Here is a 15,910-nt window from a genome sequence, read left to right as displayed (position 1 = left end):
TGCAAAGGTTCAAATATAGCCGTCTAAGGCCTGACCAAAACATGCCTCTAACATACCCCTTTTACTAGTTAGACATTCTGGAGGAAAAACATCCCACAAAACGCCTAACCTTTTTGTTTCAAAAATCATTACTTGGACGTTTTAGTGAGAAAAACATCCAAGTACTGGCTTATTTAGTTTTATGGATGTTTTACACTTTTGAAAATGTATCTAATAAGGCATCTTGTTATGAAATTCACATATACAATAGAGAAAAGGTGAATATTGCCTTGCCATTTTCTACTTAAAAAGGTTCAATAGAGTTAAATGGTCAGAACTATTGCAGAAATCTTATTCATTACCTACCAAGTCACATTTCTTCAGGACAACTGCAATGAAACCTTAATTTTTCATTCTAAATAATGTTTATCTTTTAATAGCATAAGGACCCCACTGATATCTTAACAGTAGAGCTGGCTCAACCATTAGGCTTAGGGCAGCAGCAGTCAAACCAAAATAATGTCCTAAAATTCAAAAATGTCATCAGCATATACTTTAACCTGCATTTACGAGTATATGGGATTTTTGTGTGATGCTCAATTATCAAAATCTTAGGGAGAGGCAAATCTAGATTAGAAGTGTGAAAGTTAATTGGGGCAGGGGATAAATCTAAATGTTCACCTAGGGTACTCTTACACACACTCTGCTTAACAGATAAAATTTCACAATTAGACAGCTTAATTTTGAAAATTATATTTATAAAATTAGTATAATCTTACTGTTTGCTGTATGCTGTTAAACAGCATAGCATAGTCTCCTTTCTTTTTCATTAAATCTTCATGTGTGCCTTGTTCAACAATGTATCCATCTTTCATGAACAAAACTTCATCACAGTCTACAAGGTACTAAAATAATATAAAAATCATCAAATAAATTTTACTCGAACACAGGCAACATTATAAAGCATCAGCTTATATTTAGGGCCCAATATTCAATATTGGGCCACTGTTCAGATACCAGCATTGAATATCTGGGTGTTTGGAAGCACCTGGAAGTTATATCAATTGCATCTGATATTCAGTGCCATACCTGGAGAACCAACCTAGTATAGTCGGAACTATCTTTTTAGCAGTCCACAATGATTAGCTTTCTGAATACAGGCACTGAATATCTGTAGTACCTGGATAATTTCCAGCTTCACCCCAAGTTTGCCCTAGTACTAATTGGATAGTGCTAAAGCAGTCAGAATAGATAAGTATAATAGTCAGTATTAGTGGTGTAGTAAGGGGGATGAGGACTGGCTCAGGGGCCGTCTTGGCGAGGGCCCATGTAGCTCTTAAAACATTCACCAGCAAGAGCATCATCTTTCACCTCCTCCTTGTGATGGCCTCAGCTCCCTTCTGACGTCACGTCAGAGCACCAGGAAGTGATGTCAGAAGGGAGTTGAGACCATAGCCAATGTTTTCCAAGGACAGCAGGACACACTTTACCATAGATGGGTGACGCTATCCAGTTTGTCTGAATTTTCCAGAAGCCTTTGGCAGCTCTATCCCAAGCATGAGTGGGTACCTTCCCACCAGCCTCAATCGCACAGGACCAGTGTAGCAGAGTCCAGGCCAGGGATTTCTAGGCCTACATTTCCGGTGCTTATCTTTGTAGTGAATTGTGTATACATAGGCACATTAGGCTGCCTAACACCACTTCCAGTATTAGTCATGCCCATAGTGGCGTTTTGTGTATATCATTTAGGTGCCGGTAGGCACATTAACAGTGCTATTGTTTGCCATTTTAAATTATGTTTGTTAATTAATTTAGGCGCAGGTGTTTCTAGAATTTACCCCTAAAGAAACAATTTGATTACTTAACTGACCCTATGCTATTTTATAAACTAAGCATGCACATTTAAACTTCACTCGAGATTCTACTGGTAACCAATGTAAAGTCTTCATCAGTGGAGTAACATGCTCAAATCTATTTTTATTAAATATCAGTCGAATTGTGGTATTTTGTGACAACCGCAATTGTTTTAAATTTGCTTTACTAACACTGCAATAGACTGAATTACAATAATCTAATTGGGTAGTATAATCAAATGAACAAGAGTAAAAAAATAACTTTGATAAAACAATGGACGGACAGATTTTAGTCTACATAAAATACAAAAACTTTTCCTGATTAGATTACTAATCTGTTGTTGAAAAGATAAGTTCAAATCCAAAATAATACCTAGTATTCTAGATGATCTCTCAATAAACAACAATTCACCAGACTCCAAGGAAATTTTGTCAGGAAGGTCAGGAGAATTAGGCCCAAACCATAACTATTTTGTCTTGGTAATTTCATTAAGGATTGAGGAGACCAATTTAATAGTCTGAAAATGCAAGAAAGGATCTTAGATGTAAAGTTGTTAAACTCTGGACTAACTTCTTGCAGAATAAAAATGTCATCAGCATAGGTAAAAAGAAATTCATCTGAATCTAAAAGTAAAGTGCATAATGATGTCATATAAACATTAAAAAATATAGGGGATAAAGGAGATCCCTGAGGTACACCACAACCTAGAAACAATATTGAGATAACAATATTGAGAAGCACAAATCTGTCATTAGATATTTAGGGGTAGATTCTCTTTACTGTGTCTAAACTTAGGCGTGCTTTAGACATCCGATTTAAGTGGATAATGATCGAGTTAAGGGTCTTAACAAGCATTAATTGAGACTTAGACGAAACTAGATGTTATCTAGACGTCCAAAGAAGATAGACGCAGGACAGACATCTAGATAAAGTATAGATGCGTCTAAGTTTATAGACGTGGGTGGAACATGGGCGTGGTAAGGGGCAGGCATTACTTAGACGCTACTTAGGCGGCAGACCGCGTCTAAATATCGTCTAAATTGTAGGCGAATGAAAAGCTGGTCTATTGCTTTATTTCAATGCAGTTTGAACTTTCATATCGCCGGCTCCCTATAGACGCAAGTTAGGCGTGCTTTCTGTTTTTGCAATTATAATTTCAATACTGAGTTTGAATAGGTATTTGTTTTCTTCTGTCTCCATCCTAATAAATTTAATGACACCATATCAATAAAGCACATTATATTGCATGGATAACAAAGTACATTTCTGCCCAAACAATACTATAATTTACTCATTCCTGTTTAAAAAGAACCCCCTTTATTTCTCAATAAACAGTGCTGCAATATCAGCTCTTTCTTGAAAGCAAAGAAAGAACATGAGAAACATATCATTATTGCACACATTACTTCATTTTCTCAGCACTTAAAAAGAGAAAAAACAGATACAGACCTTAACATGCATTTTCCCACATTGCAAAATGGAGCTCTCCAGCCTCACAAAGCTGACCTCATTGTGAGATCATCAAGCCGCACCTTCAAAGTAGTATGCCACAATTAAAAAAGATGTGCTGGGTGTAGAACTCACAACCTCTGTACGACTAGCACAGGAGTTTAATCCATTGAGCTACACCAGCTTTGACTTAAATGGGTCTCACTGCCCTTTCATATCATACTTGACTGACCTGCCTATGTATCATCTCATTAGCTATCATGTCACACTCAGCTCAAAGAAAGCATTTCTGGCTCACCAGGTTAATGCACCTGGTCCAACCTCTCAAGCTCACCGGTTCAAATCCCACCATCACTCATTTTAATAAGGTCCTAACAGCTTCCTATTAGCTATTATAAGAGGGTCTACATGGTGGACTTTGCCATATTTATGTGCACATTTCCCTTTCCAGGCAAGCATATTTTCTCCTTACCATGGCTAGGACATCCTAAGCTGTCATGGGAGGAAACATTTCCTCTGACAGCAAGATGGCATTTGTGGCTCACCTGGTTAATGTGCTCTATTACACCTTGTCCATCTTCTCATGCTCCCCAGTTCAAAACCCACCCTCAGCATACCTCTTTTTCACAGCTTCCTATTAGCTCTCAAAGTGGTATATATATATATGGTAGACTTTGCTGTTTTTCACGGTTAGGGTTAGGATATTATGCTGCAGGAGTGTGTGTTGGGGTGGGGGAGGGGGCCTAGGATGACAGAGAACAGGCTGCTGACAATTGCTGCAGATCATTTTAAGGATCAACTCAAATAAGTTTAAGCAAAGGAATACCTAAAGATTTGGAAGGTTTTCTGGTAGAAAAACAAATATCAAATATGTATTAAGGAATTGCAGCGCAAATAACGCCGATTTTCCGCATCCGACGCCTATGTGAAACAGAACAATACTTACAAATTTATACTTCACTAGTCTTATAGCCCGTTACATTAACTGGTGGTAGAATATATGCGTGTGTGTCTGTCTTTATTTCTGTCTCTCTCTCCTTAGCCGCTTTCTATATTTCTGTCTTTCTTTTTCTTTGGCTGTCCACCACCACCCCTTGCCTACTCCCCCTGTCCATTCTCCCTTTCTTTTACCTCCCCTGTGTCCACCACCACCCCTTCACTGTTCCTCTTATCCAACAGCAGCCCTTCTTCGTTTGATCTCCCCCCTGACAAAAAAGGCAAAAAAAGGGTCAAAAATTGAAATCTTAAGTTTGGCATTCCTCCACTTCCCTCCCCCAAACCCAAAACAGAAGCCTCTCCCTAAAGTGTTATGAAGTGGCCACTCATTCTCATGCTGATATTTTAAGGCAGAAATGGGCACGCCTGTCAGCCTTGCATACATTCTAAACCAAGCAAGTGACGGCTTTCACCCAACGGCAAAAGCAGCAGATGCCTCGGCTAAAAGAAGCCCTCGCCGGGTTCTAGAATTATATGTCTGTCTGTCTCTCCCTCCTGCTGTCTTTCTTTCTCTCTGTCTCTCTCCCTGGCCACCTTTGTCTGTCTGTCTTTCTGTGTCTCTCCCTGCCCCTGTGTCTTTCTTCTTTTCTTTCTGTATCCCTTTCTATCTATCTGTCTGTCTCTCTCCCTGACTGCTAGTCCTTTTGATGTTGGGAAACAGTAGTCAGATAGGTGTTCCACTAAATCCACACATTTCTCCATCTACTCAACTGTCTTGCCAATCTCACTCAATTCTTGGCAAATCTCTATCAAAGCAGCCTCAACATCCATAGGTACCTCTTTCATTTCAAATTTTAGGGCACGGAATCAGAAAATGAAATCCTTTTTAATGACCTCATCATCACTGAAAACGCGGGACAAATCATCGTCCTCTTCAGAGTCTGACTGCCTCGATGTCATTTTGTCAGGCCGCTCAACTTCTCTCCCAGCGTCCTCCGGTCACTTGCTTTTTCAACAACGCATTTGAATTTCTCAAGACAGAACTTTAGTGAGCCGGAGGAGGAAGGTCACCTCAGCCTCGTGCCTCAGATGAAAAAGTTCATTTTTTAGGGACCGTGTAAGCTGATTAGGGACAGTCTTCAGCGGCTCAGAGCCCTCCTCCCGGCTGGGCAGAAGGAGGAGGCTTTGACGGTGGTGGTTTTGGTGGTGAGTGAGGGCGGGAGGGGTGGGGGGAGTAGCCGGCTGTGCTGTGTGTCTCCGAGTTGCCTGGCCACAAAAACTTGTCGAATTGTGCGTCAAAATCGCCATCTGACTTTGAGAACCATAGCAGACTACGTAAACATTGATAGAAAGTTAGGAAAATCTTAACTGAAAATCTTGGCATGAGAAAGGTATGTGCACAAATAGTCCCTCGTGCACTCCTGCTGGCCACGGACCTACTGATCACAGATCATAGATCATGGAAGCACGCAGGTAAGTGCGCATGCGCGGCTAGGGTATTATTATATAGGATACAGACCTATCGCATCTCATTTTCATCTCAAACACATTAGCAATACTACACACAATACATTACAAAGTTGAGCTTGCGTTTGATAAAAAAACAGCACAATTTGACTCCATGTTACATTTATTGAACCATACATAAGAATATGGGTTTTGCATCCATGACAGCAGTGCTTTAAACCATTGAGCTACCAGTCTTTTGTCTCAACTAACTGTGAGATGATAGCTAAGCAGATTATACCTTAGCACATCACTAAGGTATGCTATGACAGGGGAGCCAGAGACACTGGAGTAAAAGGTGTTGTAGCTCAGTGAGTAAAAGCGCTGTAATGATCTTCCGGAGGTTGTGGGTTCAACTCCTGGCTTGTCTTTTACTTGTGGCATATCTACCTTCCAGGTGCACCTTGATGATGTCACAATGAGGTCAGCATTGTGCTGCTGGCTACTTCCTCTTCCTATGAACTAGAAGCCACATTCAGGTCTGATCTGTGTTTTTATTCTGTTTTTAAGTTGGGCCAGTGTAAGTTATGGGATTTACCTTTGGTCTGAAAAATGAACTGATTGTAGCAATGTTTTAAGACCAGGAGAGTGTTATTTAGAGCAAGATATCACTTCTAAACTATCCTCTCTCAAATAATGTCTCTGGGAAATCCAGAGAAAGCTCATTGGATGACTTAGGGTGCCTTTCCTGCCAGTCTTTCTGGAACGTAAACTAGGTTTATCAGAAGCCTATATGGTGTTCAAAGTCCTATTCTTTCCACTTCTAATAGGAGTTGATTATAACATTACTGTACAACTTTCTCTATAGCATACATCTACAGTTTCCCACCTTCCATACTGATAATTTAAGTTCAACACCCACTTGGTACGTTTCATCTTCTAGTTCTCCTTTTAAACATAACATATTTTTTTAGTTTGTATTAATGGTAAACTCTACAATTCTGAAATCATAAAGGAAAAAGATACAACACAGCAGTGTTTTTCTGTCTCCTAGCAGAATTAACTGCCATTCCCTACCTATAAGGCGTAGCATAATCAAATCAGAATAGCTATTATTGCATGGTTCGTTGTCTAGCACAGCGGATTAGACTGAGGGATAGCATGTCATACTTTTCAATATACTCACTGATATTCCCAGATCAACTCCCACTAAAACTAATATATTACAAAAAATATATAGTTTACAAAATGGTATACTATGTTTTGATTATCCTTTTAATGATCCTATACTTTGGGTTAATTATGTGAAAGCTTACAATGCTGAAATAATGATAATAAATCAGTAAAGAGTACTTCTTGATATATATATATACTAGTTGTTTAGCCCGTTACATTAACGGGTGCTAGCAGCCCTTCTCCCTTACTTTTACCTCCTCCCTGTCCACCCATTCCCTGCTCCCCCTATATAGCAGTAGCCCTTCTCCTTTTATCTCCCCCTGTTCAGCATCACCCCATTTCCAGCTCCCCATATCCAGCAGTAGCTCTTCTCCTTTGCAGGAACCCTTATCCCTTCCTTTTACCTCCCCCGCCCCCGTCTAGCAGCACCTCTTCCCTGCTTCCCCTATCCAGCAGTAGGCCTCCCTTCCTGTAACCTCCCCCCCTGTCCAGAATCACCTCTTCCCTGCTCCTCCTGTACTGCAGCACCCCCTTACCTGCTCCCCCTGTCCAGTCCGGTGATCTCCAGCCATCAGGCTGGCTCCTGCAGGGAGTCTAGTTCCTGTCCGGTCCCCGCCAGGTGTGCGAGCCTGCTCCGCCCCCTCCCGACCTGCCGGGAGTATTTGAATTAGACCCGATGGTTCCTGTTGAGGAAGCACTCCTCACCGGACTCAGCGGTGAACTCCAGCCATCGGGCCGACATCCGCCTTGTTTTTTGTTTTTTTTTTAGTTGAAAGACGCGGCGGTGGCTCCTCTCATGATCCCCACCTGTGTCGGAAGTCCGACGCAGGCGGGGATCGTGAGAGTAGCCACTGCCGCGTCTTTCAAAGAATCGTAAGCCGCGCTTGCGCACTTCCTATGTGTCGCTACAGCTCACGTAAAACCGGCACACACTTAGGAAGTGCGCATGCGCGGCTTACCATTTTATTATATTAGATATATAACATCGTAGAGACGTCTATCTGGCGTCTAAAACCGGCCATGTAGAGATGTCTAGATGACGTTTCACAAAGCCACGTCTAACTTGCGCTCAGCGTCTATTCATACGTCTAGGAGATGTCTAAGTATCACTAATTGATACTTGCGCTTTCTGGACGTCTAAAGCACGCCTAAGTTTAGATGCACTATAGAGAATCTACCCCTTAGTGTACAGATGTGAGGTACTGTCAGTTGATTTAGAACAGAGATCATGATATCTGGGATAATGAAGTAAGCAGAGTCTTTGGCGGTTAGAATTTGAAATGTTGAGTGGTTTGTTGAGGTACCATAGTACTTAGGTGTCAACAAAATATATGCTTTCAAATAGGAGTGACTTTAGTTTCTTCTGAAATTTGAGGTAGTTTGGTTCTATCTTGATAATTTGGGGAGATTGTTCCAGATCTTAGTGCCAAGGTAGGTGAATAGAGAGTTAAATATGCATTTATTTCTGACTCCTTTGAGGGAGGGGAGGATAAGAAGCAGTGACTTGAGGTTTCTGATTGATAATGATCAAATGTTGGTGAGAAGTTGTATGTGGTTCGGTGGAGCTCCCATATAAGATGTGAAACATTATACATAATATTTTGAAGGTGATGCATGCACTGGTAGGCAACCAGTGGAAACTGCTATAGTAAGATGAGATGGAATCATTTTTTTAGTTTGAATATCAGTTTTATTGCAATGTTTTGTATCAATTGTAGCTTGTGCATGAGGACTGAGCTTATGCCAGCATAGAGAGAGCTGAAGTAGCCTAATTGGGATATCACAAGCATTTGTGTCAATATGGCAAAGTGGTGATCATGGAAGAAAGGTCTAATTAGTCTTAGCTATTCTAATCTGATATTTGTGCGGAACACTGTGCCTACAAAGGTTCAAGGCGCCTTACATACTGTATTTTTTGCTCCATAAGACACACTTTTTCCACCCCCAAAAAGGGGGTGGAAAAGTGGATGTGTCTTATTGAGCAAATATATCTCCCCCCGGTACCTTTTTTTAACTTGCGGTGGTCCAGTGCGGTCTCCTGCTGGATGACTGCCTTTCTCATTGCAGAGCGCGCACAATACAGGAGCATGACCTTTGTACTTATTGCCTGGTCCCATGCCGCTCCGTGATTGGCTATCAGTTCTCGATTGAGGCGCTAGACTTCCAGCATAAGCAATGAGGTTTGATATCATTACCATTTCATCACTGATTTTCAAATCTTCAAAGTCTTCCTCTACAAGTTCATTTTCACTGAACATTGTTGATGGCCAAAGTTTATGCCAAGTATTATGTAATGCTGATCTAATTACATCTTTCCAGGCATTGGCAAGTGTATAAATGGCATACTTACCGTATTTTTCGCTCCATAAGACGCACTTTTTCCACCCCAAAAAAGGGGGTGGAAAAGTGGGTGCATCTTATGGAGCGAAGATGACCCCCCCTCCTCCCAGTACCTTTTTAAAACACCGCCTGCCCACCCTTTAAAAACATGGCCTGCCCGCCAGCCGTTCCTTTTAATACATCTCCCGCCCCACAGTACCTTTCTAAATGCCCCTTAAGCCTGGTGGTCCAACAGTGTATGGGTTGGCAGGAGCGTGCTTTCTACACTACTGCCTGGGCCCGCCCCGCTTTCTGAATGGCTGCGTCAGTTCTCCCAGTACTCGCGAGAACTGACTGCAGTCATTCAGAAAGTGGGGCGGGCCCAGGCTGATGAGGACCAGTCAGCACGGTTTCAGCAAAGGCAGATCGTGTTTGACGACTTTGCTGCACTTCTTTGAGGGAGTAAACTGACAGATAGACAAGGGTGACCCGGTTGACATTGTATATCTGGATTTTCAGAAGGCGTTTGACAAGGTTCCACATGAACGACTACTTCAGAAAATTGCAAGCCATGGAATCGAGGGTGAAATACTCACGTGGATTAAAAACTGGCTGAAGCATAGGAAACAGAGAATGGGGGTAAATGGACAATATTCAGACTGGAAGAGCGTCACCAGTGGGGTGCTGCAGGGCTTGGACCTGTGCTCTTCAACATCTTTATAAATGACCTGGACATTGGTATGACGAGTGAGGTGATTAAATTTGCAGATGATACGAAGTTATTCAGAGTATTGAGGACGCGAGGGGATTGCGAAGATCTGCAACGTGACATAACCAAGCTCGAGAAATGGGCATCGACATGACAAATGAGGTTCAACATGGATAAGTGTAAAGTGATTCATGTCGGTAACAAAACTCTCATGCATGAATACAGGATGCCCAGGGCGGTACTTGGAGAGACCTCCCAGGAAAGAGACTTGGGAGTTCTGATCAACAAGTCGATGAAGCAGTCCGCATAATGTGCGGTGGTGGCGAAAAGGGCTAGGAATGATTAAGAAGGGGATCACGAACAGATCGGAGAAGGTTATCATGCCGCTGTACCGGGCCATGGTACTCCCTCACCTGGAGTACTGGGTCCAGCACTGGTTGCCGTACATGAAGAAGGACACAGTACTACTCAAAAGGGTCCAGAGAAGAGTGACTAAAATGGTTAAGGGGCTAGAGGAGTTGCCATACAGTGAGAGATTGGAGAAACTGGGCCTTTTCTCCCTCGAACAGAGGAGATTGAGAGGGGATATGATTGAAACATTCAAGATAATGAAGGGAATAGACTTAGTAGATAAGGACAGGTTGTTCACCCTCTCCAAGTTACGGAGAACGAGATGGCACTCTCTAAAATTGAAAGGGGATAGATTCCATACAAACGTAAGGAAGTTCTTCTTCACTCAGAGAGTGGTAGAAAACTGGAACGCTCTTCTGGAATCTGTCGTAGGGGAAAACACCCTCCAGGGATTCAAGACAAAGTTAGACCAGTTCCTGCTGAATCAGAATGTACGCAGGTAGGGCTAGTCTCAATTACGGCGCTGGTCTTTGACCAAAGGGCCGCCATGTGAGTGGACTGCTGGGCACGATGGACCACTGCTCTGTCCCAACAGTGGCAATTCTTGTGTTCTTTATTCATATGATTTCACTCCTATACAATAACCCCTTGGGTTTCCTTTTGCCCTGAACGTAGTCGGGGGTTCGGGTATTGCGGGCCAGGAGGGGGGTGGGATTCTGTAACCGATGTTGTTTTTGACAGACACCGGTTACAGAATCCAGTTTTTAGGCAAAGGACTTCGCCTAAAAGCCCTTGTTTTGGGCGTTTGGGACTTAGGCTTTTTGTAGGTTGATTATATGGTGTAAGTTTAGACGTAGTGGTGGTCTGGGCGTTTAAACAGCTGAACGTAGAGGCAGGCCATTATCAAAAAAATAAACCTCCTTTTGGACTTTTTTTTGATAATGGACATTTTCCCTGCTTCTATTTTCAACGTTTAAGACCTTAGGCTAAAAGGGGACTTAGACTTTTTTTTTTTTAATTATGCCCCTCTTATGCTCTACCAAAATAAACCTGAGGCTTTTCTTCTGTTGAGATTTAAGAAGTGGATTTAAGAAGTGGATCATTTACATTTATAATTAATTAATGATTACTATAGAAATTTTCTATAAATAGAAAGGAACAAAGGTAAGGAAATTATCCCAAATAAAGCCAAATGATAAGTGTAATCCAAACTCTTACCTTTTGGCTAAAACTTTCTGCATGAGGGCTTCATGTGAAAGAGCAGCAAAAACTTAAATACCACCTATGTGCTGTTTAAAAAGGTGGCGACAGTCAACTTAAAACATTCTTGCCAAAAAAGATTAAAAATCATAATCTAAAGACATGCAAGAAATGTATATTCAAAAATATATGTTCATGCAAAACCTTCCAATTTTTTTTATAAAAATATATTTTTTTTAAAGCTGCAAAGTGCTACTAATGAGAAGTGGCATCCACAAAATAAAGCAATGAAAACAAATTGTACTGTAATAAGCAAATACCAGTTATCTGAGTTATGAGGTCTGCGCTGAGAAGCTCATGTTGAACTTGCAAATGCACTGCAGCACATATGCTGTATCAAATATGATACAAATTGAAGGCACTAAACCCCCCACCCCCCAACTTATAGTAATAAAAAGTGAAGCTACTGCTAAAAGCTGATGAGCCAGTAGTTGCATACAGAAATTGATAATGTCATCCAGGAAACCTGGAACAATAGCGTGAAAATGCATGTGTGGGTGTTAAAAAGACAAATAAATATACTGTATAAGAGCTTAAAGAGAGAATTTTTGCAAGTAAGCAGGTGACATCTAAAAGGTGAGCAATGCTACTCAAGCAAAAGGAAAAAAAAAAAGCACACACACAAAAAAATTCTAAAAAATAATTTTCAAACATTGTCACATAAAGATTGATGATATCAGAAGTCATAGAAGCCCCCATCACAGTGCCTTTTATTTGCTTATAAAAAGTATCTTCAAAGCCAAAAGTAATTTTTGGTCAAAGCTATGGTTGCTAATGTAAGGATAAGCTGATTGGGAATCAAATGTGTATCTGTAATATTTTTACTAATATTCCCTAGGTAAAGGCTTTAACAATGTTTTTTAAAATACTCATTAAAACAGGACCAAGGCCATGGTAAATGTGGATCATGTATGAGGAGCCATTAAAATGTTTTCAGCCCAAACAGCAAAGTTAAGGCAGTCTCCATCGAGGGCTATACATGTGGAGGAACATTTTCAATAGTACGTCTAAGTCTGAGTTTGGACGTTTTGGGAAAGAAATCCAGTAGAGAAATTGTAAAATTTCAAAACAGCAAGACATCTTTTTTTTTTTTTTAAAAATGACCTTTTTGGCCCTTAGTACATCTATCTATTTTGGTCATTTTCGAATACAAAGATTTTCAAATGAAATACGCACAAAAACAAGCTATTGGGACGTCCAAGCAACCAGACATCTGAGCACAGCAAAAGGACACTCTAGGGCAGCGGTCTCAAACTCGCGGCCCTCCAGGGACTATTTTGCGGCCCGTGGTCTGTCATCTCCACTTCACAAGTTTTCCGATTGTGGAGAGGACAATTGCATACAGACCGCGACTGCTGTAATTGGAGGGATGTCAGCAAATGGCTCGCGACTTGCCTAAAGCAGGGGTCCCCAGCCTGCTTCCTTTCCCTTCTCACTGCCCTCCCCCAAGCCACCACAATCGGGAAACAGGCCAGGGCTGAGGTCTTAGCTCTCCCTGCTTATCTTCACCAGCGTGAGGCCAACCAATTATCGCCACCCGACATCAATTCTAACGTTGGAGAAGATGTTCCGGGCCAGCCAATCGCTGCCTGGCTGGCCCGGAACTTCCTCTCGGATGGCAGAATTGACATCAGGTGGTGAGAATTGGTCGGCCCCACACTGGGGAAGATAAGCAGGGAGAGCTAAGACCTTGGCGCTGGCCTGTTCCCTGATTGCGGTGGTGGCAGCCTGTTCCCCAATGGTGGTGGCTTGGGGGGAGGGCAGGGAGAAATAAAGAAAGAAAGGGGGGGACAGGGAGACAGAAAGAAAGAAGGGAGACGGGACACAGACAGAAAGGGGCATGGAGAGAGAAAGCAGAAAGAAAGAAAGGGCATGAAGAAAGAAAAAAAGAAAGAAAGGGGGCACAGAGAGAGAGAGAAAGACAGACATATAGAAAGAAAGGGGGCACGGAGAGAGAGAGAAAGAAAGAAGGGGGCAGGGTGAAAGAAATAAAAAATTGGGGGAGGGAAGGAGACAGATGCCAGACCAGGGGAAAGGAAGGAAGGAAAGAGGGAGGGAGAGAAAGGAAATAGGGACGGAAGAAGAGAGAGATAGAAGGGAAGGTAAGACATGGAAATGTAGATTTTGAAAAGAAAGCAGAAAAATTGAATATTAAGTTAATGCCAAAGATGGATGCAAGCAATGGGTTCAGGGTGAATATATCAAATAAGGAGAAACCAGAAAAGGTATTGGATATAGTAAAGCAACTGGTTTCAATAATAAATGAGTCAATGAAATGTGGCCCTATGTGGCTTGTAAAAAAGCTCAGAGATATGAAACTCTGAAGAGAAGGCTTTTAAACCTCCCTGAGAGAAGAGTTTACCTTCCAGTCATAGCAACTCAACAAGTTCAAAGGGCACATTCAAAAAAAACTCAAGAATGCAATAAAAGCTCAAGGTTTTATAGTCTTTCTACTTTGAAATGAATATCTTCACTTTTTTACAGTATAATAATAATAATAATAATAACAGCTTATATACCGCAATACCGTGAAGTTCTATGCGGTTCTATGCGGTCCCCCAAAGCAATATACAGAGCTAAGTAACCTGTGGTGGCAGTTTATACTGTAAAAAAGTGAAGATATTCATTTCAAAGTAGAAAGACTATAAAACCTTGAGCTTTTATTGCATTCTTGAGTTTTTTTTAATGTGCCCTATGAACTTGTTGAGTTGCTATGACTGGAAGGTGAACTCTTCTCTCAGGGAGGTTTAAAAGCCTTCCCTTCAGAGTTTCATATCTCTGAGCTTTTTTACAAGCCACATAGGGCCACATTTCATTGACTCATTTATTATTGAAACCAGTTGCTTTACTATAAAGATGGATGCAAGGCAGAAAGTGAAGACGGAGAGAAAAATAGTCAAAGGACAAGAAGGCCCTGGAAACATAGTTAAAAGCACAGAAAAATAAAGTCACCAGCCAACAAAGGTAGGGAAAATGATTTTATTTTCAATATAGTGATTGGAATGTGTCAGTTTTGAGAAAGGAAAGATATTAAACTTTAAATGTGAGGGCTGCAGAAAAAATAGGGTACTTGGAAGGCCGCAGAAAAAATAGTTAATGACAATTTTGCATTTTAACAGTTAAAGGAAAGATTTATAAACTATAAAGAGTTTTACCTCATGCAAAGTTGTCATTTCTTGAATAAGCCATTAACTATTTTTTCTGCGGCCCTCCAAATACCTATAAATCCAAAATGTGGTGGCCCCACTAAGGGTTTGAATTTGAGACCACTGTTCTAGGAGGTACTACAGTGAATGTCACATTTAAAAGTTCCAGGAGCACGTCGCTATAACCTGTTTATATTGTATGGTGAGCCCTATAAAACCTGCCCAAAACTTACTGTACCCACCTGTACACCACAACAATAGCCTTTATGCATGGAGGTGTTATCTTTATGTTCTACTCTGCTCTGCTCAGCTGTCTGTGTGACCATTTGAAGCTTTAAAACAGGATGGAATGTACCAGTTTTTTCATATTTTGGGATGGTGGAAGGTCAGTCTTGCGGTTGACCCAGAAGTATTCCCTCTGATGTCACGACGTCAGAGGGAACGCTTCCAGATCAGCCGCAGGAGGCGCATGGAAGCCGCTGCCCGCGGCTTTCAGCGAACGCTGCAGGAAGATGGAGGAGGGCGCCGTCAAAAAGAAAACACCGACAAGACAGTAAATACCCTCGAGCATTGTTGGGGGTGCTGCCTGGGGGGGTGGAGGACACGCAGGACAGGTTGGCCCATTTGGCCTTCACGGCTGCCTGAATGGTGATAGCCCTTCATTGGAAGAGCTCAACGGTGCCTACCCTGCCAATGATGAGAGAGAAATTGGGCTGGGTCTGTGAGTGTTATAGACTATCTGCTTTACTAACTCGGCGCTAGCAGCAATTTGAGGAGGTGTGGGGGGTCAATTTCTCGCAGTGGAGGGAATGGATTGTGCTAGAACTGAGGGGTGATGGGGGAGGGGGGCGGTGATTGGATTCCTGGGTGGTTGAGCTGTTTTTTTGGATATAGGGAGTTGGGGGCTCCACTTGGTCTTCTAGGTGGTTGGGGAAGGTACCAGGGAGGGGGTTATTGAGCTGTCTCTCGGGGTGTGTGGAAGGGGGGTTCTGTTTTGTTCTCTTAAAAATGTTCAACACAGTTCTTGTGCTTGGTGGGACATTGTTGTTTGGTTGTTACTTTTCAGGAGATTGGGATCCTTGTGTTTTTCTTGTTTCCTATCTGTGTTTAAATAAAGAATTACAAAAATATATATATATATATATATATATATCAAATATCAACGGGCTTAGGAACTGGGAGTTACAGACACCAGCAGCAGTAGCCCTTCAGAAGAAGGCAGAGAGGGCTGGGGGCAGTAGTGAAGGAGACAGAATGAAGGGAAAGATAGAGGGGAGCCTGAGCC

General features: G+C 41.9%; 1 protein-coding gene across 1 annotated transcript in view; it reads right to left on the bottom strand.

The window, feature by feature from the left end:
• Window positions 1–15,910, bottom strand: part of LOC117362914 (multidrug resistance-associated protein 5-like) — a 324,462-nt gene that overhangs the window by 150,212 nt on the left and 158,340 nt on the right. The window contains 1 exon segment of the mRNA XM_033950006.1: window positions 759–884. Coding sequence (XP_033805897.1) covers window positions 759–884 — 126 coding nt within the window.

The sequence above is a fragment of the Geotrypetes seraphini genome, chromosome 6 (assembly GCF_902459505.1).
Source record: "Geotrypetes seraphini chromosome 6, aGeoSer1.1, whole genome shotgun sequence".
Taxonomy (NCBI): domain Eukaryota; kingdom Metazoa; phylum Chordata; class Amphibia; order Gymnophiona; family Dermophiidae; genus Geotrypetes; species Geotrypetes seraphini.
The sequence above is the reverse complement of the archived record's forward strand: the minus strand, read 5'-3'. Positions and strand labels throughout refer to the sequence as shown.